The sequence below is a fragment of the Oncorhynchus mykiss genome, chromosome 6 (assembly GCF_057628025.1).
Source record: "Oncorhynchus mykiss isolate SJ-2025 chromosome 6, ASM5762802v1, whole genome shotgun sequence".
Taxonomy (NCBI): Eukaryota; Metazoa; Chordata; class Actinopteri; order Salmoniformes; family Salmonidae; genus Oncorhynchus; species Oncorhynchus mykiss.
This window is the reverse complement of record NC_143027.1, coordinates 72,333,000-72,360,672: the sequence shown is the minus strand read 5'-3', so window position 1 is coordinate 72,360,672 and position 27,673 is coordinate 72,333,000. Positions and strand designations below refer to the sequence as shown.

General features: G+C 42.2%; 1 protein-coding gene across 7 annotated transcripts; it reads right to left on the bottom strand.

The window, feature by feature from the left end:
• Positions 1-1,640: 1,640 nt before the first annotated feature.
• LOC110526523 (kinesin-like protein KIF18A) lies at positions 1,641-26,847 on the bottom strand. 7 transcript variants are annotated; one of them, XM_090238786.1, is made up of 19 exons: positions 26,662-26,766; positions 25,943-26,005; positions 25,460-25,792; positions 24,988-25,145; positions 24,711-24,815; positions 24,459-24,569; positions 24,139-24,336; positions 21,486-21,665; positions 21,204-21,278; positions 20,985-21,094; positions 19,973-20,135; positions 19,653-19,817; positions 15,831-15,952; positions 14,750-15,018; positions 10,491-10,550; positions 3,278-3,677; positions 2,792-2,881; positions 2,577-2,671; positions 1,641-2,031 (listed from the first exon to the last, which is right to left on the bottom strand). In XM_090238786.1, exons 3-19 carry the CDS (start codon positions 25,767-25,769, stop codon positions 1,895-1,897), a joined length of 2,748 nt encoding a protein of 915 aa, XP_090094912.1. In that variant the 5' UTR covers positions 25,770-25,792; positions 25,943-26,005; positions 26,662-26,766; the 3' UTR covers positions 1,641-1,894. The 7 variants fall into 7 exon arrangements, with proteins under 7 accessions (XP_090094912.1, XP_090094913.1, XP_021463236.3 ...); XM_090238787.1 differs by having other exon boundaries at positions 21,486-21,662; positions 26,662-26,740; XM_021607561.3 differs by lacking the exon at positions 25,943-26,005 and having other exon boundaries at positions 26,662-26,847.
• Between the last annotated feature and the right edge of the window lie 826 nt (positions 26,848-27,673).

Genomic DNA, 27,673 nt, shown 5'->3' with positions numbered 1-27,673 from the left:
GTGTGTTGGAAAGCAAACTGAACCACGTTTTACTCAAGGATGTTGCCTGTGCTTAGCTCGATTCTATTTCTTATATTAGAAAAAACTCCCATCCTTGCCAAAGACAAGCATACCCATAACATGATGCAGCCACCATCATGACTGAACATATGAAGTGGTACTCAGTGAGGTGTTGGATTTGCCCCAAACATATCACTTTGTATTCAGGACAAGATAATTACTTTGCAGTATTGTTTTTTGGGCTTATTGCAAACAGGCTGCATGTTTTGGAATATTTGTATTCTGTTCATTCTAATTTATGTTAGTATTGTGGGGTAACTACAATGTTGTTGATCCATCCTCAGTCATTTCCGATCACATCCATTGAACTCTTAACTGTTTTAAAATCACCATTGGCCTCATGGTGAAATCCCTCAAGCTGTTTCCTTCCATTCCGGCATCTTGAGTTAGGAAGGGTACCTGTATCTTCGTAGTGACTGGGTGCATTGATACACCATCCAAAGTGTAATTAATAACTGCACCATGCTCAAATGGATATTCATGTCAGTTTTATTTGTTTACCCATCTACCAATAGATGCCCTTCTTTGCAAACCATTGTAAAACCTCCCTGTTTTTTGTGGTTGAATCTGTGCTTGAAATTCACTGCTCAACTGAGGGATCGTACAGATAATTGTATGTGTGGGGTACAGAGATGGGGTAGTCGTTTAAAAATTCTAAAAACAATTATTGCAGAGTGAGTCCATGCAACTATTAAGCACATTTTTACTTGTGAACTTATTTAGGTTTGCCATAACAAGACATGAGCTTTTCATTAATTCAATTTGTAAACATTTCTAAAAATATAATTCCTTTTTAACATTAGGGGATATTGTGTGTAGACCAGTGACAGAAAATCTAAATTTATGTATAAAATTCAGGCTGTAACAAAACCAAATATTGGAAAAGGTCAAGGTGTGTGAATACTTCCTGAAGACACTGTATACCACCACCCAATAGGGCACTCAGCGTTTGGGAGGGCACGTGCTCAGCACAGGTAGACTCCCCATCTGTGCACATGGCATTAACTTCCTGGCTAAAAATAAAGATCACATTGGATGCTGTGCAACTGAAAGACTGAATTTAAAGTGATGAGTTGGCTTCTTTCCAGACATAATGTAGGTCAGATTCTTTCTTTGAAGCTGGTATCAAAGTGCATGTACAACAACTATTGTTAGAGCTGGTCGAAAACAAATGTATTTACTTAAGAGCGGCAACTAGATGGGGCTCAATACAGCTCTCGGTGAGTTGGAATTCTTAACACTGTTCGACATTATGACCTAATATTTAATGAGCCCTACATGTCTGTTTATGATGTGTAGCCTGATATTGAACAATGAAAAAAGTTCCACAGGTGAATGAGTTTCCCTATACAGATGGGTTACAAGCAGAATGAACAAACATCACAAGTCTCCATTTCAACAGCACTCACATGACTTGACAGTAAAACTGCATGTCTGATAACTCAATCTACCCCTTCTGTTCAATTTTACATTGAAAGGAAATATATGTATACTAAACAGGGAAAAGCCCAGAAAATAACCATTTGAGAAAAAATTATTGGATGAGTTGAATTATTCATGTCAAAAACCAACCACATACATTACTAGTTAACTAAATATTTTATTACTAAATAACAATAGCAAATTATCTGTACAACAAATGTTAATGTAGGAAATAAAAATGTAAAAACACAAATTCTAAAACCAAAAATAAAACTAAGAACAAGTTCAGAATCATACACAATTCAAGCAAAAACTATCCAAGAAATCCATAGGATTTAATTTCTCTCTCCACATCTAAACACGATTCCCTAATTTCTACATGACATCAGCAACATCTGGTCAAAAGCAGGCCTCACATCCTCTTTGTCACACTCTTGAATTTCTGGGAGGTTTTATAGAATATGGACTTTTTCCTCTGAACATCCATGAGGTGAAGATTCCCCTCAGAAACACTCCTCATAACTCTTCTGGGCTTGTTCTCCTCTGACCCTAAGGAGAAACACAATGCTTAGATAGAGCCCCCTCCTTTGCAGTGAGAAAAATCCCATTATTAAAAAATAAAAAATAAGTTATTTTTTAGATTACTGAACATACATAAATCGAACAATAAAACAAATTGCTGTCTAATACACATCACACCAAAAGTATGCAATCGGATGAGAAACCAAATTCTGCAGTTTTGTCCAAAAGCCAAACAAAATCCTTAAAATGAAAATAATAAGTGCCATAATTAACAGGCAGACAAGCTCCATTGTAGATTAAAAACAGCTTGGTTTTCTAAAAGCAAGTGTCCTTCATAACAGGCATATAAAAAAAGCATGTTCTGGCCTGGCCCTGCCCTGAACTTTGTGTTGCAGCTGAGAGATGTAGGCATGAGCTCTGAGTGTAAGCACCACTAACTGGAATGAACATGGGGATTTTAGAGGGGGAAATAGCCACACATTTCATGTATTTTTATAAATAGTGAATGAAAGCAAGCTACACTCTTTCCCTGGGTCACTTCAGGGGAGAAATACTGGTATTGTTGCACTCACCAGCAAAAAGACGTACTCTTAGTGGTCTTGCTACTACTGTGGGGTCCTGCTTTATGTGCTTGGGTGCTGAAAGGATTTCCTGCTCTCTGCTGCTGCTACAGAGGGAGATGGAAACACAAGAGATGAAATGTGTTAATATCTGAGCAGCACAACACTTCCTTCCCTGATCCTTCACGAAGAAACATGTATTTTGAGTATGTCACAACCACACTTACCAATTCATTTTGCGTTTGCCCTGCGCAGCCGAAGTCATGGCCATGTAGGTCTTGCCATGTCGGATGTCCAACAGAGACGGTATCTCCAGTCTGCGGGAAAGAACAAGTCAGGCAATTTCCTTCTCAATATTTGAACAGTCTCTTACATGTGATCAAATAAACAGACTGGAATGAGTACCGCACTCTGATACGTTAGACAATTCTGCCACTTGCTCGTACCTAAAACTTAAGAGACAAGGCAGCTCAACGTTTAGAAATAAGTACTTGGAGGGGCTCAAACCCTAATACAATTTCTGTCACCTGGGACAAAATGTGTAAAATAAAAATGAGAATTGTTGTAATAGTAATAGAGGCAAAATATATATATACTGAGAATGTCTTAATCTATGAATGTATGCACTGTTTTACATTGTTCAGCAGCTAATATTAAACTGGACTGTTGAAATGACGGAGTATGATGACCATCTTCGACAATACCACACCCACCTTTTGGGGGGTTTGCTCATGTCATTGGCTCGGGGAGCCTGCTGTGGGCTTGGACTCAAGGGGCACGAAGACACCGCTTGATGATTGGGGCTACATTGGTAAAGGACGACGGTAGCGTTGGCAAGAGCTGATTCATTGTCTTCATCTTCAATGTCAAATGTCATGTTGGGGTCATTGACTGCATAGTGCTGGAGAGGCAGGAGTGAAGGCCTGTTGAGTGTACCACTGGCATCTGGAGTGTAGAGCAGTGGAAACATCCCCTCCTGTCTTAAAACCTCCTGGAGGACCATGGGAGCCTGCGCTGAGGCAACACTCCCAGGGTTTGGTGGAGACACTGCCAGCTTCCTCCTGGTATGTTTCTTGGGAATGGGTTCCATCACTGTCACCTGGGCTGCTGGGCCTAGAAAACAACATCAATATGACGTATTTTTTATGAAGAAGCCACAAAGAACCTAACAAATGTTGGCCTATGCATGATCAAATAAATTGCTATCAAGTTACACAACACACTTCATCAAGGTCAATTCCATTTCAATACAGTCCAATCCATGCACTGCGAATTGACAATTAGAGGATTTTTCAATTTAGGCATAGGTCTACATATCCCTTATTGAATTGAGAGGTCAAATGGAATTGACCTCAACCCTGACTTCTATTAAAACATAAAAAAAAAAAATTCTGTAAAGTAATTTAGAAACATCCTCCACCAAGCACTTACATGAAAGTGCATACACCTTGAATGTATTCACTGTGTTAAGACCTTTGGAATGTTGCGGATATAAAACATAAAGAGTTCCATATTTTACTTAACAAACAGTCACATCTGTTCTACACACATTTATATAGGAGCGTTCTATAAACTTGCTTCTCCCTGAACAGGGTCCAGGGTTCATCCTGTTCAGCCAGAACACTTTTTCTGTTAGTGGTTGGTGAGGCCTTGCTACATGGTTTACTAGTTTGATCTCAAGTGCAAGATAAGAATGCATTATCCAGTCTAAATCACAGTAGGCTGTCGGCTTCAGCATGTGGGTATTCACTAACAACATGCCAGTTGTTTGCCATAGAAATGTCATACATGGCCCAGGGATGAAAATAATTTTTATTTTTATTTTTTAAAGTCTTATGATAAACGTTTTGGCTCGAGGTACACATCGGGATTTCAAAATTCAACAGAGGGCAGCACAGATTTTTTAATGACCGATTTGTTTATCTAAATCGATTTACGGTCATGAAAAAGAGCAGTTATTTGAAAATAGATACAGTTGAAGTCGGAAGATTACATACACTTAGGTTGGAGTCATTAAAACTCGTTTTTCAAACACTCCACAACTCACCCCCTCTGAACGTGCCTCAGACAAGAGAGCTAGTTTTATTTCCAGCTCTGTATTACAAAGCACTACAATTGTTCCATTTGCCTACCCAAACCTCTGTGACCAGTGTATCCACTATACACAGGCCCCATTACTTATGAATGCATTTATTGCCCCCCAAGACTGTCAAAATAAACACAAAACCACTAGGGGGATTCATGGTGGCATGAGCATACCTGCAACAATAAATAAATCAATAAATAGGGGTACATACAGTTGAAGTTGGAAGTTTACATACATTTAGGTTGGAGTAATTAAAACTAATTTTTCAATCACTCCACAAATTTCTCATTCACAAACTATAGTTTCGGCAAGTCGGTTAAGACATCTACTTTGTGCATGACACAAGTAATTATTCCAACAATTGTTTACAGACAGATTATTTTACTATCACAATTCCAGTGGGTCAGAAGTTACACTAAGTTGACTGTGCCTTTAAACAGCTTGGAAAATTCCAGAAAATGATGAACAGAACAACAGCAAAGGACCTTGTGAAGCTGCTGGAGGAAACAGGTACAAAAATATTTATATCCACAGTGAAACGAGACCTATATTGACATAATCTGAAAGGCTGCTCAGCAAGGAAGAAGCCACTGCTCCAAAACCGCCATAAAAAAGCCAGACCACGGTTTGCAACTGCACATGGGGACAAAGATCATACTTTTTGGAGAAATGTCCTCTGGTCTGATGAAACAAAAATAGAACAGTTTGGCCATAATGACCATCGTTATGTTTGGAGGAAAAAAGGGGAGGCTTGCAAGCCGAAGAACACCATTCCAACCGTGAAGCACGGGGGTGGCAGCATCATATTGTTGGGGTGCTTTGCTGCACGAGGGGCTGGTGCACTTCAAAAAATAGATGGCATCATGATGGAGGAAAATTAGGTGGATATATTGAAGCAACATCTCAAGACATCCGTCAGAAAGTTAAAGCTGGGTCGCAAATGGGTCTTCCAAATGGACAATGACCAGGGCATACTTCCAAAGTTGTGGCAAAATGGCTTAAGGACAACAAAGTCAAGGTATTGAAGTGGCCATCACAAAGCCCTGACCTCAATCCTATAGAAAATGTGTGGGCAGAACTGAAAAGGCGTGTGCGAACAAGGAGGCCTACAAACCTGACTCAGTTACACCAGCTCTGTCAGGAGGAATGGGCCAAAATTCACCCAACTTATTGTGGGAAGCTTGTGGAAGGCTACCCGAAAAGTTTGACCCAAGTTAAACAATTTAAAGGAAATGCTACCAAATACTAATTGAGTGTATGTAAACTTCTGACCCACTGGAAATGTGATGAAATAAATAAAAGCTGAAATATATAATTCTCTCTACTATTATTCTGACATTTCACATTCTTAAAATAAAGTGGTGATCCTAAATGACCTAAAACAATGATATTTTTACTAGGATTAAATGTCAGGAATTGTGAAAAACGGAGATTAAATTTATTTGGCGAAGGTGTATGTAAATTTCCAACTTCAACTGTATGTCCATTACAATTTCTACATACATTCTATCTAGTCTTAGACATTCATGTGGTCTGGAGTGTTATTTTATATCCAAAATAATCACCCTCCTGAGAACTTTGACCCCTGCATGGCCTTACCATCTGTGTTAGAGCACCATAATCATATTTTAAGAAAATCAATCACATCCGAATAGATCTTAGTTGGCGCCGGTATAAAAATAAGACACAGCGTATCACTACCATTGAAAGATGAAGGAATAACCTCTCTGTAAAACACTGAAAGGAGAAGTCCATGTCTGCAGTAGGCCTAATAAGGGTTCTCATCTTTTGGCAGTTGGAGAAGTGTAGAGGTAGCCAAAGAAAGTGAACCTGGTGACCTTTACACAGTGCAGACATTAATCAGAGGTGTAAGGGAGAAAGGGCCGGGACACATTCATGCCCACAAATTGAGTTTCACCTGTCCCGACAAGCCCAGCTACTGTGACATTGAATATGGCTAAGTAGGGGAAAGAAGAAAATGAATCAAATCGAGTAAGGCAAAAGAAAAATATAATATGATGTTTCAAAGAAACCAAGACTTAAAGGCCCAGTGCAGTCAAAAACACGGTTTTCAGAGTGTACTGCGTCTGGCCCACCCCAGGAGTCGCTAGTGCGCGATGGGACAAGGACATCACTGCCGACCAAACCCTCCCCTAACCCGGACGACGCTGGGCCAATTGTGCGCCGCCCCATGAGTCTCCTGGTCGTGGCCGGCTGCGACAGAGCCTGGACCCAAACCCAGAATCTCTAGTGGCACAGCTAGCACTGCGATGTAGTGCCGTAGACCACTGCCACTTCAAATCTTTTATCTTGCCTATTGACCCCCAATGGCACACATACACAAGCCATGTCTCAATTGTCTCATAAATCCTTCTTTAACCGGTCTCCTCCCATTCATCTACAGTGATTGAAGTGGATTCAATAAGGAAGTGGATTCAATATCTTACACCTGGATTCACCTGGTTAGTGTTCATACAGTTTTGTAAACTCAGTGTATATTTTAATAAGATCTGTTTGAAAATACTGAAATTTAAGCCTGTTTTGGTGGGATGGAGTTTTGGCCTGCCCTGTGACATCGCCAGGCGGCAAACTACTTAACAGACCAATAAGAGAGTTCAAAACCATTCTGCCAATAACAGCTAATTTTCAGTTTTCCCCTCCCCAGACAGTCTTAGAACAATTCTTGCTTGAGAAATTGCTCTATTTTTGCTTCTTTTTGACCATTTTTATGGAATACAATCACGGTAAGATTACTTAATTGTTATCCAGAAATGAATTGATATGGAGATAACATCTGCTGCATTGGACCTTTAACCAATCATGTAAACATAACAAGGCCACATAAAATCCTTATGGAACACAAAGCAAGGAACGAGGGAAAACAACTTATGGCCGACAAAGCAGGAGTGGACATATCCAATGATTAGTCCTAATTTATTTCATGGTATAAGTGGTTCACAATCACTAGCCATAATGGATGACTCACACGCTTAGCAACCTGTCGTATAAAGGATACAGCTACACTGAATGGATCACCATATTAGTCATCAGTGAGGATGAGTCATACACACTACATACTGTTAATTATTGGTCATTTGATCAAGACTAACTTAGATACAACTAACTTTACATACAACTGATTAAATGGGAATAATTGATATAGGCTACACAATTAATTTTTAATATACACCAAAGTCGTTTTAATATATATGGGTCTTCCATTAACCGGCCTAAATGTAATGAATAGAATTTTGGGATTTAATTATGTAATAAGAGCTTAAATGTATTAACAAGAATAAATACAATGTTTTACGAGAATAGGAAGACTATGATAAAAACCTGGCTGAGATTGAGGATTGTCACCAAAAGAACGTTAGCAGGGTTGTTCGAGTATAAAAGCTGGTGTTTAAGAGTAAAGTGGAGAGCACGTTGCATCAGAGCACGAGGAGGCAGATTCACTTGTTGCAGTGAGACACTGCGGCTGCATCATTTACATGCTGCTGACCACAGCCCTGTGACGCCGCTTCCTACCTACTACATTTTACTGAGGAGGAGGCAATTCCCAGAAATGTGAGCTGTGTGGTAGTGGATTTGACATATCAATTTGCCTACTCTAACCCCACCCCCCCCACAGACAAAATAGAACAACCAACTCAATTGTTTAATGTAGAAGCTTTTAAACGACAATGCTCACATTTTTAACAACATATTTGCGTATCATAAAAGGGAGGGGGAGATATGGAAGATTAATGGACCTATTTATTCATGTGAAGAGCAGAATGCAATATTTAGGAAATTTGAGTCACAGCTCAGATAGCAAGGCAGGATGAGGGGACAGTGATAAATGGTACTGCTTCTCTGACGGAGATCTGGCCCGGCAATAAATGGCAGCCAAGTTCTTTCAATCACATATTTTTGGCTTGTAGGATTAATACATGCATGAGGTGCTATTTCTGGTGGAGACAGCGCCGTATTAGGGTCGCTTGGCTGCTGCCTCCCTCTTTATAGCGCTGCTGCTGTTCTTGCTGACGGGGCAGGGGCGTTTTACGCTTGCCTTGCCTACCTTCTTTTCACTGCAGTGAATTTGCATTTTCATGAATGAGGTTTGAGCAGCCTGGGTTGGGAGGGCTGGATGCTGGATTGACTGAGTACAAGATATGGAGGAAAGGGGGAGGGGGCAAGGAGGGAGAGAGTGATCGAGCAGGAAAAAGTAAGACTGGCACAGAACGAGGTTGCAGGAGAGAGAGAGAGAAGAGTGATTGAAATTGTGTGGGCCATCCTGTGCTGAAGGGAGATAAAGGGATGGGTACAAGGCATTGGACTGGCGGGGTGCAGAAACCTATTGAGAGGGTCATGTGTGGTGACCTGCCCTCGTATCCACTTAGAGATGGTGCAGTAATAAAAAGGTTGGAGAGGGAGGATTTCCATACTCAAGCTCTGATGCTAGTTACACAAACACAGAAAAAAAAAAAACATTTCACACGAACAGGTAACATGATTTGGACAAGATCTTATTTCATATCAAAAGCGTAAATCATACACAGAAGCGATAGTCCAGTGTCCCATTGTGACATAGCTACCTGGCTCTGAGACCACCATCTGCAGGGGAAACAAAGCCCGAACACACACCTTCCTACAATTCCCAACCAACGCGTCTCCGGTACGCATCCTCTATTCATTTGAATGTGTTGACAATTGGAGAAACTGCTTGAGCTGTACTGAGAATGAGAAAAGTATGAAAGCTAACGGTCCAATATTCTAGAAAACTGAAGTGTATATGTGTGCCGGTTTTGGACTATGATAACCCCTTAAGTTAAGTCCATGTCACCGCAGAAACAGACTCAACCGCACAAATGCCTGGCCGTCCCCAGAAACACTCAGCCGCACAATTGCCCAGCTGTCCAGTCTTCAGTCAGCTGTTCCTCAAAAAACACGTTTTAAAACTGTTATGAGGATTATTTTATTTTCATGATGGTTAAACGGTAATTGTGGCAGCCCTAGTAAAAAGTGTTTTTTAAGCTATTTCCTGTTGCGCCGTGGTCATCTGGTGTTGTTTTCTTTAAAAATGTAGCTGATGTTTCCCACAATGTGTTTCAATCAAATGTAGACCACCTGTTCAGCAGAAAATATCATTACAGACAATTTGGACGGCCATATTTCACATACTTCCTTATTGTACTTCCCTAAAGGTTTTCCCAGTCCTTTTCTTTCTCTAAAGGGGTCTCAAGTGTCATTTCATTTTCACAAAATATCTTTAGTTCCAGAACAGAAAGTCTGCATTGCTGAACAACTGGAAATTACATTCTATTTCATGTCGGAATAGTTTTTGTAGTTTATTTACAGAATGCCTATTTTTTGTATTTTTCCTTGCTTAAGAATCAGTTGGAGTGCCAATTGATGTCCCATCATCTCTTGAGGTTGGCAGAAGGGAAACTAAGTTGTTACACTAAACACCAGTGATCAGTGGGAATAAAACAATAAAAAACACTTAATCCACAGATCAATATTACTCATGGTCGCACTTCAGTTTGACCACTACAGTGGGGATGTTTAATATTGCCAGTTCATTATTTTAACCATTCCAGTCTTTGTGGTCTTCTGAAACAAGCCTTCTCTGTTAACACCCCAAGTTTATACTAGTGAATCCTGGAACCAGTTTTAGCACAACTGAAATTGCTGATGAACAATTAACAGCTGAAACAGAGCTTTTACCACAGGAGTGATGACTTTGATGGACATATTTGATCCCCTCGGACTGTCACTATGAAGGATTCCATGTGGCAAGCTGTTAGATTAATGACCAGGTTAGCAGGCCTGAGGGAGAGTAAAGACAGGTTTACCTTTCGATGATGGATTGGGTTGAAGGCGCAGCGAGACTCTCCTCTTATGTTTCTCAGCACCTGAGTGACAGACAACAGTATGTTCAACAACACCGCCTCCTTCATGAATACCATGCCACCCCCCCAGTTATCAGCACAACACACAGCATGACTAGCATCACAGCTCAGCCTGCACAGTTATCAATAGAACAGACACAATCGTGCCTCAGCATTTGGCTGTGGCAAATGTGAAAAGTCATCATGAACTGCGCATCAAAATCTACTGTTGTACACTTGCTTGGTTAACGAATGGGTCGCCCTTTACACTTGTATCTGCATTTGGGTTGAAAATGGCAGATTTGGACATTGATAAGCACCTAAATTGGAACGTAATGGCTGTACAGTAACATGCTATACATGATGTCAGATGTCAGGCTCTGCACTTCACAGCTCTGTATGGGTTTTGACTGACAGCCGTTCTGAACTTGAGCACCGCACACGACAAGAAGTTGCCCCCATCCCTTCCGCTAATTTGTCAACTTTAGAAAATGTTCTGTCTGAGTGAGGAAACTGCTGTAAATTGCCAGGACTCTATGTATTTTGAAAGATGAGATGCTAAGGATTATAATAAATACTGCTTTGATGTCATACATGAGTCCCAATGTGCACTTCACATTTCCATATCATAAAACTCATGTAATATACATTGTCAACATGTATGATTACTATGTTTGATGTACAAAATAACATGGTGTTATACCCTGGGTTGTCCTGAACAGAATGAGCCGGTTTGTTGTATTGTGGAAACATTTGCTGCGGACCACACATTTGAATTTACTCATGAATCCATTCCGTGCGCATCAAAATTACAATCTGTTTCTCTGAATTGCTTTGTGAAAGCCTAACACTAAGATCAAATTTTTTATCATTTTGCTAGTCATGTTGGCAATAGAACAAGCGCTCAAATTTCACCCACCTGACCCAAATTGTGATTTATAAAAATTGACTGTTTTGGATTGTGTAAGCAACAATACTTGTGTAAAGACGAGGATGCAGGGCAACTACAAGTATGCTTGCTCTAATTCCTAAACGGCACAGTTATGAGAGCTCAAAAAAGCAATGTATAGTTGAGGGCTTCTGAGTCGTAAAACTGCATTGAAATTAATTTGGAACTGTGCACACTTGAGGTGTGTGGCCACTTGGAAACATCAGTTAGACCTCACACTCAAACATTTTAATGTTTTTGTCTTTTGTTGCACCCATCTCAAATTTCCCAAGAATATTCTTAGCATGTTACTGCGGGGAGAATTTTTGGATTTTGTTAAAAAACAAATGCGGCAAAAAAACTACAGTAAATTTAAAAATGCACATAAAATCAACAGTGAAATGTTTGGATTCAGTCTCGTGTCAGCTGAACGGTTGGCCTAACCTTTAGTCTAATAATTTTCCCATAATCTCCACAGTTCCCTTTAAATTTCTACCATGGCTATACATTTCCATATTTTTTTGTTTTTCTGTAAGAAACATTTACCTCTATCCCTATCCAAAGCCCACAAGTGTAAGGGGTTAAAAGTTCAATGCAGCCATTTTTTATCAAAATATGAAATCATTTCTGGGTAACAAGTTCTTTAATGTGATTTTAACCATTTTAATTGAAAACAAAGAAACAAAAATAGCTTCTGAGCAAAGGAATTTCTCAAGGAATAAGTTTTCTAGGACTGTCTGGGGGTGGCCTGAATGGGGAAGGGAAAACTATCTGTTATTGGCAGAGGTTTGGAACTCATTCTTATTAACTAATTCACCACTTGGTGATGTCACCAGGCAGGCCAAATTGCCATCCTGCCAAAACAGGCAGACATTAAGGCAGTCTTTTCTTAAACTATAAAAGGGAATTATCATAATTTCATAGCGTAGAAATATACACTGCTCAAAAAAATAAAGGGAACACTAAAATAACACATTCTAGATCTGAATGAATGAAATATTCTTATTAAATACTTTTTTTCTTTTACATAGTTGAATGTGCTGACAACAAAATCACACAAAAATTATCAATGGAAATCAAATTTATCAACCCATGGAGGTCTGGATTTGGAGTCACACTCAAAATTAAAGTGGAAAACCATACTACAGGCTGATCCAACTTTGATGTAATGTCCTTAAAACAAGTCAAAATGAGGCTCAGTAGTGTGTGTGGCCTCCACGTGCCTGTATGACCTCCCTAAAACGCCTGGGCATGCTCCTGATGAGGTGGCGGATGGTCTCCTGAGGGATCTCCTCCCAGACCTGGACTAAAGCATCCGCCAACTCCTGGACAGTCTGTGGTGCAACGTGGCGTTAGTGGATTGAGCGAGACATGATGTCCCAGATGTGCTCAATTGGATTCAGGTCTGGGGAACGGGCGGGCCAGTCCATAGCATCAATGCCTTCCTCTTGCAGGAACTGCTGACACACTCCAGCCACATGAGGTCTAGCATTGTCTTGCATTAGGAGGAACCCAGGGCCAACCGCACCAGCATATGGTCTCACAAGGGGTCTGAGGATCTCATCTCAGTACCTAATGGCAGTCAGGCTACCTCACACCATGACTGACCTACCGCCAAACCGGTCACGCTGGAGGATGTTGCAGGCAGCAGGACGTTCTCCACGGCGTCTCCAGACTCTGTCACGTCTGTCACGTGCTCAATGTGAACCTGCTTTCATCTGTGAAGAGCACAGGGCGCCAGTGGAAAATTTGCCAATCTTGGTGTTCTCCGGCAAATGCCAAACGTCCTGCACGGTGTTGGGCTGTAAGCACAACCCCCGCCTGTGGACGTCGGGCCCTCATACCACCCTCATGGAGTTTGTTTCTGACCGTTTGAGCAGACACATGCACATTTGTGGCCTGCTGGAGGTCATTTTGCAGGGCTCTGGCAGTGTTCCTCCTGCTCCTCCTTGCACAAAGGCGGAGGTAGCGGTCCTGCTGTTGGGTTGTTGCCCTCCTACGGCCTCCTCCACGTCTCCTGATGTACTGGCCTGTCTCCTCCATGCTCTGGACACTACACTGACAGACACAGCAAACCTTCTTGCCACAGCTCGCATTGAAGTGCCATCCTGGATGAGCTGCACTACCTGAGCCACTTGTGTGGGTTGTAGACTCCGTCTCATGCTACCACTAGCGTGAAAGCATCGCCAGCATTCAAACGTGACCAAAACATCAGCCAGGAAGCATATGAACTGAGAAGTGGTCTATGGTCACCACCTGCAGAACCACTCCTTTATTGGGGGTGTCTTGCTAATTGCCTACAGTTTCCACCTGTTGTCTATTCCATTTGCACAACAGCATGTGAAATGTATTGTCAATCAGTGTTGCTTCCTAAGTGGACAGTTTGATTTCACAGAAGTGTGATTGACTTGGAGTTACATTGTGTTGTTTAAGTGTTCCCTTTATTTCTTTGAGCAGTGTATATATAAAATAAAGGGAACACTTAAACACAATATATATATATATATATATATACTGTATATAAAATTCAGGAAATCACATTTTTGACTGCACTGGGCCTTTCAATAAATGTAGCTTTAAATAAATAATAACAGTTGTCTTCAGGACAGTCATTGCAAGGTGAAAACGGAGGGAATAGAACAAACGGACGGGACCTATTGAGATCTGGTATCATACATTTGTGCTCATGGCTTGTGAAAGGAGGGTCAAATTACAGGATATCACTCAACTATAAGCACAAGTGGACAGGGCCAAAAACACAAAATAAAAGACACAGGGAAACAAGCATGTGACTGGTACAGGGGGACAGGTGCGGGGTGCACCTGCTGACATTTGATGGACAGCAACATAGTAATTAAGTATTGCTGGCCAGCTTTGGTTCACGCTCCATTGTCTCCTAGGGGCTGAATGTCATGAAAGGAGGCCTGATGGCGCACTGGTGCTGGGTTATACAGGGTGTGATAGGACCTGGAGAATGGTGGCTCCCGTGTGTGTAGGCTCCCATGATCAACAGTAAATAGAGCCCAATAGCCCAGGGCCACCAGATATTGCTGTATGGCCACTGGTGGCCTGAAAATAAAGCACTACAACAGATGATTAAACAGTCGACCAGGGGGGTATACTACAAAGCAAGATAAATGGCCAGCTAACTTGCCAAAAAATATTTAGATTTTCTAGAAAGAATGGGCATGATAGTATACCCCTCAGGGGGAATTTACATGTCATCGTTGTGACTGGGAGTTGAAGCCAATTCTGCTTTTTTTAAGACAACATAAGGTGTGAAGTCATGACTTACTACTGCAGGGACTGTTTTGATGGGGACAGATGAGGTGTGAAAATGACAGGATGGGTACGAGCTCTGGCCTAAGCCTGGAACCCTCAGCCTGGGTCTCCTCGTCCTTCTGCTCCCCTGCCTTCTCCTGATCGGCCCACACCACACCCCTCTCCCTGAGGACCAGGTGCTCCAGGTCCTGGTTCTCAGCCTCGTCGGCAGCTGTGACCAGGCCCGACCCCCTCAGCGTCCAGTACTGTCTGCTGTAGGCAGGCAGCAGCATGTGCACCATTCTGAACAGAAGAAAGCATGAAACTCAGGCGTAAAAGATGTTCCGTTGAGTCAGTATCACAATTTATAGTGTAAAAAGGTGCCAAAGTGAATTGTGTTGCATATGTATGCAACACCTAGTATAGTATAATTCAAAAGACTAATACTCTCTATTCACTAATTCATATAAGTAACCAACAACAACACTGTACATTCTCTGGAGGTAATGTATGACAGGTATGGAAGGCACACAGCCATTCATACTCACATAGTACAGTGTGAGTCACTACTCATACTCAATTATTCATAAATATTATTCCCATCTTAATATGCCTGTGTCTACCTGACCATATTTTCCCATTCATGTAGGATTAGGCCTGAAGATACCTTCTAAAACATGTAGCAATATCTCTACAACAGATGTTGTGGAGTACTGGCTCGGATTGACTTAAGTCCACTTTACAGGTCTGAAAAGTCTAACAAACCCCTTTAAGACTTAAGGCCATCTTATGGTAATATCACTGCATTTCCACTCTCTGTCTTCAGTGGATACAGGTGGATGATTCAACTCTGATATGTAATTCCAGGCTTTTGTTCCAGCCCTGCTGTAGCATATCAGACTCCAGCAATCAGCTGCTCAACAGGAACAAAAGTAGCTCTCCAGCTGGAGCGTTGGCTTGGCCACATGTTTTATACAGGAAGTGAGGTATTTTTCCACTGTCGTATTGCTGGGGTAAAGAGTATCAAATGCTACAATGAATATCGGTATCAAAGTCCAAATGTTGGTATGGTGATAACATTATGTGTTGAACCCTGTAAAATAAAAATGACCTACTTTTTAGTCTGTTTGTTCTCCTGGTCCTGGATGCCGATGAGGTGGGTCATTTGCTCAATGTGCTGCTTGAGGTCCTCTACCTGTAGCTGGAGCCTGTGGCAGCGAAGGTCCTTCTGGAGTACCTGAGGGGGAAAGGGGAAAGTGGAAGAGCTGGGGAAATGACCACGAGGGAACATATTGAGTAACCCTGACCACAGCTAGAGAACAGGCTGGCAGGGAGTCATCAGTGACGCACAAGACAATGAGTCTTGAGGGGTTTATTTTGTGCCATGCTTCATCTCTGAGAACCTGTCTTCTGGGTAAAAAAAAAGAAAAAAAAAAGCTGTCATCCACCTCTGACGTAAAAGAGTATACTAAACGACAGCAGAGAGAACATTTGACAAGCGGATGAATCATTGTTCTGTGCCACTTCCTAGAAGAGGGATGAGAAAGAGGAAAAAAACATCTACATGGTTTAGGTAACTGGCTGTGTGAGGGATGCGTGAAGATCATTGATCCACTCACCTCAATCATCCACCAGTGAACAAGAGCAATAAAATAAGCACAGTCCTAATTACCAGAACAGATGGAAGAAAACAAACTGTCACAACAACATTTGAGACGTATTTGCAAAAACAAACAAACCAGAAGTAAAAAATAAAAAGGTTGCATAGAGCAAAATTCCTGTTTCCATCCCTTCTAAAATGTACTCTGGGAGATGGAAAATAACATTTAAAAGGGATAGTTCCCCTTAACTACACTGCTCAAAAAAATAAAGGGAACACTAAAATAACACATTCTAGATCTGAATGAATGAAATATTCTTATTAAATACTTTTTTCTTTACATAGTTGAATGTGCTGACAACAAAATCACACAAAAATGATCAATGGAAATCAAATTTATCAACCCATGGAGGTCTGGATTTGGAGTCACACTCAAAATTAAAGTGGAAAACCACACTACAGGCTGATCTAACTTTGATGCAATGTCCTTAAAACAAGTCAAAATGAGGCTCAGTAGTGTGTGTGGCCTCCACGTGCCTGTATGACCTCCCTACAATGCCTGGGCATGCTCCTGATGAGGTGGCGGATGGTCTCCTGAGGGATCTCCTCCCAGACCTGGACTAAAGCATCCGCAAACTCCTGGACAGTCTGTGGTGCAACGTGGTGTTGGTGGATGGAGTGAGACATGATGTCCCAGATGTTCTCAATTGAATTCAGGTCTGGGGAACGGGCGGGCCAGTCCATAGCATCAATGCCTTCCTCTTGCAGGAATTGCTGACACACTCCAGCCACATGAGGTCTAGCATTGTCTTGCATTAGGAGGAACCCAGGGCCAACCGCACCAGCATATGGTCTCACAAGGGGTCTGAGGATCTCATCTCGGTACCTAATGGCAGTCAGGCTACCTCTGGCGAGCACATGGAGGGCTGTGCGGCCCCCCAAAGAAATGCCACACCACACCATGACTGACCCACCGCCAAACCGGTCACGCTGGAGGATGTTGCAGGCAGCAGAACGTTCTCCACGGCGTCTCCAGACTGTCACATGTGCTCAGTGTGAACCTGCTTTCATCTGTGAAGAGCACAGGGCGCCAGTGGCGAATTTGCCAATCTTGGTGTTCTCTGGCAAATGTCAAACGTCCTGTGCGGTGTTGGGCTGTAAGCACAACCCCCACCTGTGGACGTCGAGCCCTCATACCACCCTCATGGAGTTTGTTTCTGACCGTTTGAGCAGACACATGCACATTTGTGGCCTGCTGGAGGTCATTTTGCAGGGCTCTGGCAGTGCTCCTCCTGCTCCTCCTTGCACAAAGGCGGAGGTAGCGGTCCTGCTGCTGGGTTGTTGCCCTCCTACGGCCTCCTCCACGTCTCCTGATGTACTGGCCTGTTTCCTGGTAGCGCCTCCATGCTCTGGACACTACGCTGACAGACACAGCAAACCATCTTGCCACAGCTCGCATTGATGTGCCATCCTGGATGAGCTGCACTACCTGAGCCACTTGTGTGGGTTGTAGACTCCGTCTCATGCTACCACTAGAGTGAAAGCACCGCCAGCATTCAAAAGTGACCAAAACATCAGCCAGGAAGCATAGGAACTGAGAAGTGGTCTATGTTCACCACCTGCAGAACCACTCCTTTATTGGGGGTGTCTTGCTAATTGCCTATAATTTCCACCTGTTGTCTATACCATTTGCACAACAGCATGTGACATTTATTGTCAATCAGTGTTGCTTCCTAAGTGGACAGTTTGATTTCACAGAAGTGTGATTGACTTAGAGTTACATTGTGTTGTTTAAGTGTTCCCTTTATTTTTTTGAGCAGTGTATAAGTTGAACCATTTCAACTTATAAGCAATTAGTTTATTATATGGATCTGATACAGAGAGTCAGCAACCAAAAATATGGCTTAGTTTAGGTAGCTTACAATTAGCAGCATTGTCAATAAGTCTTCCCAATCACTCCAGGATTTTGTGAGGATATTCTGTGATATTTGCGGGACAACAACGCACTGACGAGGGAAAAAAAGTGTGTGTTGACGTGTGGCTTGATCCTCAACACGGGGGCCCCTCAGGGGTGCATGCTTAGTCCCCTCCTGTACTCCCTGTTCATCCACGACTCCAATACCATCATGAAGTTTCCCGACGACACAACAGTGGTAGGTAGGCCTGATTACGACAATGATGGCCAGCCTATAGGTAGAAGGTCAGAGACATGGCAGTGTGGTGTCAGGACAACAACCTCTCCTTCAACGTGAGCAAGACAAAGGAACTGATCGTGGACATACCCAACAAACTATCATGGTACAAACACACCAAGAAACTTGTGAAGAGGGCATAACAATGCCTTTTCCCCCTCAGGAGACTGAAAAGATTTGGCATGGGTCCCCAGATCTTCAAAAAGTTCTATAGCTGCACCATCGAGAACATCCTGACCGGTTGCATCACCGCCTGGTATGGCAACTGCTCGGCATCCGACCGAAGGCGCTACAGAGGGTAGTGCGTATGGCCCAGTACATCACTGAGGCCAAGCTTTCTGCCATCCAGGACCCATATACTAGGCAGTGTCAGAGGAAGGCCCCCAAAAATTGTCAGACTCCAGTCACTAAAGTCATAGACTGTTCTCTCTGCTACCGCACAGCAAGCAGTACCGGAGCGCCAAGTCTAAGTCCAAAAGGCCCCTTAACAACATCTACCCCCAAGCCATAAGACTGCTCAACATTTAATCAAATGGCCACCCAGACAATTGACATGGACCCCCTCCCTTTGGTTTTACACTGCTGCTACTCGCTGTTTATTATCTATGCATCGTCACTTTACCCCTACCTATATGGTCAAATTACCTCGACTAACCTGTACCGGTACCGCCTGTACATAGCCTAGTTATTGTTATTTATTGTGTAACTTTTTGTTGTTGAAAACTTTAGTTTATTTAGTTGATATTTTCTTAACTATTTCTTGAACCGCATTGTTGGTTAAGGGCTTGTAAAGTAAGAACTTCGCATGTGACAAATACAATTTGATTTCAATTGCGAGCCCTCTTTTTGTACTGCGGTGATGGGTCAGCTTTAAGCGATTAATATAGCAATCTTTTTACTGTTTTATGCAGAAATAGTGCGGTGATTGGTCAAATTTGCAAACCCTCACATAATATGCAGGGAATTGTTGATTTAGCAAAAACAAAGATAGAGAAAAACACTATCACGGAATCCTGGAGGGACCATCTTCCTCTACATCTCCCCTACCAGTACATGAACATAATAACCCATATACCACACCACTCTAACACCACCCCTGGGTCAAGTGATTCCATATCTCCTGACCCCTCCAGCAGTTGCCTCACCACTTGTGGCTGGGTGTCCTGTCCCAGTAGCTTCAAGTCATTCTCCACGCGGTGCAGCCAGCCCTCATTCTCAAGGAAGCACAGCTCAACCTCCTTCAGCCTCTTGCGGATGTGCTGCTGCTGTGTGAGCAGGGAAGCCAGCTTGCGCTCGTGCTTGCAGGTGGCCTATTCAACAACAGAGCCTATCAGATTTGGATATGACAACGGCGTGTATGCACTTTAAACATCCATCTATCACTGGTACATCATAAAAGACATGCTCCTTCTGGGACCATTTTCTGGCTAAAATGACATGGTGATAAGCAGGGCCTTTTTCAGACCTTCTCAGTCTTGTCTTTGGCACCGAAGAGCTGGGCCTGCTGGTTGCACTCCTCGCTGTGACGCTGACGTAACTCGTTCTCCTTGAGCTGCCGCTCCAGAACAAGGTGCTCCCTCCTGATCTGAGTACGGCTGGAGAAAATGCTCTGTAGGGACTCTGACACCCTGTCCAGAAAAAGGGGCAACCAACCAGCCAGTTATTGTTAAATGGAGTCTTTGCTTAATAATGGAGGGCAAAGGTTTATAAAAATATAACTTTTCAGTGTTTGCCCTTCCTCAAGTAAAAATACAATGTTATTGTACAACTCAACAGGTTGAACAGTGTTCAAATCAGGCAGCTGCCCTGGACCACCATCAGCAGCTTTCACCCAATAAGGCAGAGGCATTGCAACAATGTCTCATTCTGGTAAAGGAAGAGGGATATGCAGGTAAATAAATAAACAGACAGTGGAGAGCAGCCTCTGAAATGTGACTGCAATCTCCAATGTAACCCCTGTGACGTAGGAGCCGCCGTGGCCTTGCCAGACTGATGAATTTTTAATTGTGTGAGAAGCATGCTGCCTCTCTTCAGAGCCTCACATTGTGCGAGTTGTGAATTCTGATGCCGGTGAATGAAATGCGTGGGAATGAGACTCATTCAGCTCCACCCCCCCCCTTCCCTTTCCCTCTCTCCCTTTTTAAACAGACGCCACTGCAGCCCTTGGAGGGGAGTGAAGGAAGGACGTTTTTAACTAATACCGATATATTATATGTGTAGTTTTATTTTTTATGTGGCTCACAGCTTCCCCTATCAAAAATGCAGAGCAAACTCTCCACCCAAAGCCCAGGTCCTTGGGCTTTGTACTTTCCTCTCAACATGATAAATTATCTATGGATTTCAATTAAAGTGTACAAGTTTAAAGGACACTCAAGTGTGGTTGCATATTATGCATAACAGAACTTGTATTACTGTATAAATACAAGTTTTGCCTTTTGGTTGTTGCATGCACATTGGTACAATAAATAAGCACCTACTTGTGAATCTCTGTTTGGTTCTGACTGGAAATGGTATTAGAGACTCCAGGAACAAGAGGGTCCATCTTCCTCTCCTCATTCTCTTTCAACTTCTTCTTCAACTGAATGATCTGAAATAGCATAAACTGTTGATAAAAGGTGAAATGTATGTCCACACATTTTCGGAACCTAAGGGCCTCCAGTCTGCGTAGTAGAGATTGGTGTTTCATCTTATATTACCTCTTCTCGCTGCCTCTCGCATATCACTGCATACTGGCCGATGTGACTGTCCAAGCTGACAACATTCCTCTTGAGCTAAAGAACAGGACAAGAACATGCATGTAAAAACGTATGGAAGGAGAAAGAGAGGCATTACAAACAGAAATATTGTAAGAAATGCCATGTAGTACAAGTTTCCCTATCAAAACCACCCCTGAACTCATGTTTGGCTTTTAAAAAGACATCCAAAGAGGACTAAATAAATCCTATAACATTGTTGGGATGGGTGAGTAGTTTACTGACCGATGATTTGATCTCTTTGGCCCGGTTGGCGTATTTCAGTGTGTTGTGGGTGTCGTCATAAGATTTGGAGGAGGGGCTAATGTTGGCAATCATGACCGTCCTGCAGTTCCCGCCAAGAGAATCTTTAAGGAGTCGTGTTAGCTTGCTGTCCCTGTATGGAATGTGGGCCTTCTTACTCTGCTATAATAAATCAAGCAAAATCAACATTAGCCTGAGAAAAGAGTAAAAGTGCAAAACAGGAAAAGGTTAGGCCTACACATTCAGGTTTGGGATTGGTAAAGGTCTGACAAACCTCATAGAACATAAAATATATTTTTTTATTTATACCAATTAATTCCCTCTTGCTTGCGTTAAAATGCAATTGACCACAGTCCTATGACCCCTTGGGACTCATACAGTAAATGTCCAGTGACAATGGGACAACGCACTAATAAGGCATACAGCCTTACAACACTAATAAGGCTGTATAGGGGGCCATTTTAGAACAGTCATACACTGAATGTCCAAAATATCAAGAACACCTGCTCCCTCCATGACAGACTGTCCAGGTGAAAGCTATGATCCCTTATTGAAGTCACTTGTTAAATCCACTTCAAAATCAGAGTAGATGTAGGTGAGGAGACAGGTTAAATAATTATTTTTAAGCTTTGAGACAATTGAGAGATGGATTGTGTATGTGTGCCATTCAAAGGGTGAATGGGCAAGGCAAAACACTTAGGTGCCTTGGAACGAAGTATGGTAGTAGGTGCCAGGAAACACTTGTTTGTGTCAAGATCTGCAACACTGCTGGGTTTTACATGCTCAACAGTTTCCAGTGTGTGTCAAGAATGGTCCGCCACCCAAAGAACATCCAGCCAACTGTGGGAAGCATTGGAGTCAATATGGGCCAGCATCCCTGTGGAACGCTTTTGATATCTTGCAGAGTCCATGCCCTGACAAATTGAGGCTGTTCTGAGTGCGGGGGGGGGGGGGGGGGGGGGGACGACTCAATATTAGGAAGGTATTCTTAATGTTTTGTATATACACATTCGTATTTTTACTTTGGCAAACGGTAACTATTTGTTTCCATAAACAGGTTTCTGTCAGATAGATAGATACCTTTCATTTCTATAGAAAATGAAAACGCCCAAGCACATTATCTTCTGCTGGTGTGAATGTGCTAGGTCTGAATTCAGCCTGGCTTCACTAATGGCACAGATGCGTCTTGAGTACATTACATCTGTTCAGGTGAGTCACAGTCGCATGGAGACTCAAATGGCAGGAATTACCAGGCACTTGCAGAGGAAAAGTGATCTGCAATGGGCTGGGGGCTGCCCAGCTGTTCTCCCTGGCCGAAACCTACATCTGGAACCAGGAAACCCTTATATTTCCAGCTGATCCTATGGGAGCTCAAAGTTTGCAGCTAAAAGGAGGTTGTCCCAATTAAGCAAAATGAGTCTTTCGTCAGAGCAAGATTTACAATGTACAGCCCGAGAGAGAGAGGAAATGGGCCAATGGAGAAAACCACAAAGGCTAAATGTGCAACTGCAATTCATGGCCATGGGACCAGTCCTAGCTGGGACATCAAGGTATCATTCCCTAAAGCGAACAATGGTGCCATAATAAAAATACATTTTGGTACTGCGTGGCATGTTTGTGCAGCATTTCCTAAATGCATGTGGCCTGCTTGTGGAATCCCCAGGGTCAGTGGTAAACCAAAAAGACTCAGTGACAGGTTAATGTATGCAACTGGAATTAAATCTTATCCAAATATTTGGCTTGCTAACAGACCAAGCAAGGCTCCTTGAGTCACAGGGAGCTGCTCACTTTTTGTCTGGCAATGACAGAGCAAGGGAGTATTGCTGCCAGTGTGATGTAAAATTGCAATCAATTAAACAACATACAAACAAAATGAAGGCAGAATAAATTAGACTAGGCCGACCTAAAAATCCACAAGAAAAAAATAATCTTAAAAAATGCAGTGACCACAGAAATCAACTGGCACAGTGAAAATGAATGACAGCAAAGGATAACCCTAACACCATTCACCAGTGAGATAAACATATGTAATCAGTTGTAACACCACGGTAGTGGGTTCAATTACCGGGACCACCCATAAATAAAATCTATGCACACATGACTAAGTCGCTTTGGATAAAAGTGTGTGGGGGGGAATGAACTCAATAGTTTAAAATGACTAAAACCAAATGGAAACTGTGTAGAAATGATAATGATCCTACATTCATACCGTTTCTTGACTGTGTCCAGCTGGCTAATAATCCCAGAAATGAAAGCCAGACAATCCGGGAGCATTGAAAATTCCAAAAATGATGGATAGAGGACTATCTTTAGCAAATTTTGATGGCAAGGAAATATAAGTTTCAGTGCGTCCCTCTGGACTTCGAACACCGAATGCGGCCCCCGGGCAAAATGAGTTTGACACACCTGTCTTAGTATTAAATCTAGACATAAATTTGTGTATTCTCAGTGGTGAGGAAGCAGCACCAAGGCCTGCTCAACATTGCTTACGAGTCTCACAGAAATGCCTGTGGGTGTTATTGTCAAAAGATCAACCACCTTTTTGAATTATATTGAATTCTGTGAGCAGAAACATTTCCTTTTAATAATTTGTCATATTCAATGAGAAACATGCATCAAGATGCTTTACACATACCTTAGGGTCAGCCAGAGCGTTGATGACATTTCCCAGGGCAAGGAGTGAACGGTTGATGTTAGCGCCTTCCCGTTGACGTGCTCCCTTTGCGTTAGTGGCATTTGCTCGCTCGGAGCCAGCGAGGTCAATCAGGCTCATTTTGGCCACACGGACGTTTGGATTAAGGCTGGCCGTCCTGTCCTGTTGCGTCAAGTAAATCTAGTGGGACAAGAACACCAACAATTTCATCTTTACCTGTTCAGTGAATGCAGTGGGTAAACCTGCTTGCTGTCTGGTAAAGGAGGAAAGGTAGATGACGCCACTCCATTGAAATAGCATACCTGAAATACAGCATGGGACCGTGACGAGGTGGCATTCATGTCAGTGGGGTGTTGCGTTCTATTCCGATTGCCATAATCCAAAGCTTCAAGGAGGTGCTCAGCAGACTTAGGCTACAAAATAGGTCACATGAATACTTTTACACAAATAAAATCAGTACACGTCCATTAAAAATAGATGTAAATTCATTCAACTAGGGAAAAAAGGACAACAAACACACCTGACAGACAACAAATAACCTGTCGATCACTAACCTGGTGCAGAGTAAGGCCTTGGACAACCACTCCATTCGATGGGTCCTCCCTCACTGCAAGTGGGCCCACATTAGCCAAGAGGTCCCGGATCTGCTCATTATACACCTGAAAACCAGTTATGACAAGAACTTGGCTGGTTTCTTTTGGCAATTTAAATTCTGATTGTTCATTAATAAAATGTGTTTCTTTAATTCCCAGGTATGATGGAGGAAGATTATTCCTTGATTTCTGTGTAAATGTATTACTTGTAAAATCAGACAGATGAAACCAGAGTCACCTCAAGATAAGAAAATGCTACATCGAATATTTTCTCTTCCTTGACTTGATCCATACGGTTGAAGAGCTCTGTCATGGTGCGATACATCACACCCGGGTCATTGCTTGAGCCCAACATGGTGTGTGTCTTGCCTGCTCCTGTTGCGCCATAAGCGAAGACTGCAACATTTCAGAGAGGGATTAGTAATCAAACATGATCAAAACTTCCACTTCAAATAAATCTGATTTTGGTAGGTTTAAATGTGACACCAAATTTATTGGAATTTAACTGCTAAATGGGGTACAAAGATGTTGGCTACTGTAGTATACTAATGACTATTTCTATAATGGTCCTCTGTACTATGACATTAATTTAAATTAAGCTATTTGCAACACTTTTCACAACGTCTGTCTCAATGTGCACATAGTCATAGGCCTACTAATCAAACGGTGTAGTCCTGTAAAGATTAGTAGGCTCAAGCCTATTTTATTACCTGTACAGTTAAAGCCATTCAACACTCCATCAAGTATCCTTTTAGTGGTGTTCTCAAAGATATCCACCTGAGAAGAATCCTCCCCAAAAACATTATCAAAGACAAATTTCAGGTCCTTATTGGCTCTCTTGTTGACATCTCTGTTTTGAACTCTTGGTTCCCCGAAAGATGTCATTTGCTGTTCCTTGGGGTCAAATATTAGCATGTGGTTGTCCACAACTTGGACCACATTTCTGAAGTTCTCGCACTTCTCATTGTCATTAGTTGGCCGCACACGAACAACCACTTTGACATGGCTGCACACGTCCATGACTCTTCTTATTGTGTATTGATCTAGTTGAGAGAGCACAAGGAAGATGCTTTAGCTGACTAAACTCCACAGTGAAGGATGTTTCTGATATACTCCATTGGAGTGGAGCAGAGACCAGGCTTTGGGGAATTGGGCATGGCCAGACATAATTTGTATTTATTTATTTATTTCACCTTTATTTAACCAGGTAGGCTTGTTGAGAACAAGTTCTCATTTGCAACTGCGACCTGGCCAAGCTAAAGTAAAGCAGTTTGACACATACAACAACACAGAGTTACACATGGAATAAACAAACATACAAACAATAATACAGTAGGAAAATCTATATACAGCATGTGCAAATGAGGTAGGATAAGAGAGGTAAGGCAATAAATAGGCCATGGTGGCAAAGTAATTACGATATAACAATTAAACACTGGAATGGTAGGATGTGCAGAAGATGAATGTGCAAGTTGAGATACTGGGGTGCAAAGGAGCAAGATAAATAAATAAATACAGTATGGTGATGAGGTAGATTGGATGGGCTATTTACAGATGAGCTATGTACAGGTGCAGTGATCTGTGAGCTGCTCTGACAGCTGGTGCTTAAAGCTAGTGAGAAAGGTAAGAGTCTCCAGCTTAATAAGTAATAACATAGCTACCTACTTGCATTCGACGTTACATTTTAAGCAGTGAATATATACACATATTTTGTTACATAAAGAACAGGGCGACTTGAATGTCTCGTGTAGTCGTCGCCCGTAGTGCCTTCTTGTGGCTAGCTAACATTAGCAGTCAACAAAGAGTCATAGAAGCTCACCTCCGAGCGAAAACAGCAAGTGCTGCGAGTTGTAAAATACATCATAAACATTACTTATGTTGTGGAGCGAAGTATAATACACCCACAGCCTACCTTTGACTATAATTGTTTCACATTTGCAATTGTGGCTCGCTAGCAAGTACTGCCACTGCTACTTTTTCTCCCAAGACCAGCGCGTCTTTTCAAAAACAAGCCCCCCTCTTCCTTCGCAACAGCTGATTGGCTATGCACCTTGGGTGACGTCGGTGAGCTTGGCGTTGCAGTCACTTGATTGCAGTACTGGTGGAGGAAGTGGTTTAAAAACTCTGTTCGTATGCCAGCTATTATCTAGCAAAAAAAATGTTTCATCATGTAATTGAAACCATCATGACACATAGCTAACATAACAAAGTAAGTATACTATTGCGCTAAGACCAATGTCATAAGTACAATTTGCATCGTCCAGTTGCAAGTTATTCAAGGTATTGTAACACTTGCTACTAACTAGCTAAGTTACTACAGCTGAACGGAACGCACATATACGAACACTTTTCCCCGATAGTTTTCTATGAATATGCACCTGAGAATAGCTAGCTATTAGCTGTCTAACGCTAGAAGCTACACAAATCATTTCGCACTTCTCCACTTTGAAATTAGATAGCTCTCTTCAATGTGGTCTTCTTCTACTGAGTACTGCACTCTAGTGTAAAAAGGTGTCCTGGAGCCCACTTTGATTTGGTTTACTGTGTAGTTTTCTAAGTAGCTAGGTATTTACTGTAGCTGGATAACTAGATCGAAAAAACGGATCCATGCTTCATATTTTCTGATACCTAGCTAGCTTAGCCAGAAATGTTAGCTACATGTTTTTAGCTCGCTAAAACCATTCTTTCTGCCATCCACAATTAGTGGCATTTATTGCATTAGCCACTAGCTAGAATAGTATCTTACAAAGTTGCTGTGTGTTTGTCATGTCACTCTCATCATGTCTGTGCCCTTCCAATTCTCTTCAGACCATGGCATGCCAACATGTCTGCTTGTCCCACCTTGAGATCATCATGGAGAGTGGCTCTTGATGTTGCTTGTAGAGTCAGCCAGCCATGGAAGGGGGAGTAGGTTGTCTTACTCT

Excerpts from the sequence above, each read along its gene's own strand:
- LOC110526523 (XM_021607561.3), bottom strand. The coding sequence starts at position 25,769 with ATGGACGTGTGCAGCCATGTCAAAGTGGTTGTTCGTGTGCGGCCAACT. Across the intron at positions 24,570-24,710 it reads AAGGCCTTACTCTGCACCAG|CCTAAGTCTGCTGAGCACCT; the intron begins GTTAGTGATCGA and ends CCTATTTTGTAG. Across the intron at positions 3,678-10,490 it reads ACCCAATCCATCATCGAAAG|GCCCAGCAGCCCAGGTGACA; the intron begins GTAAACCTGTCT and ends GTTGTTTTCTAG.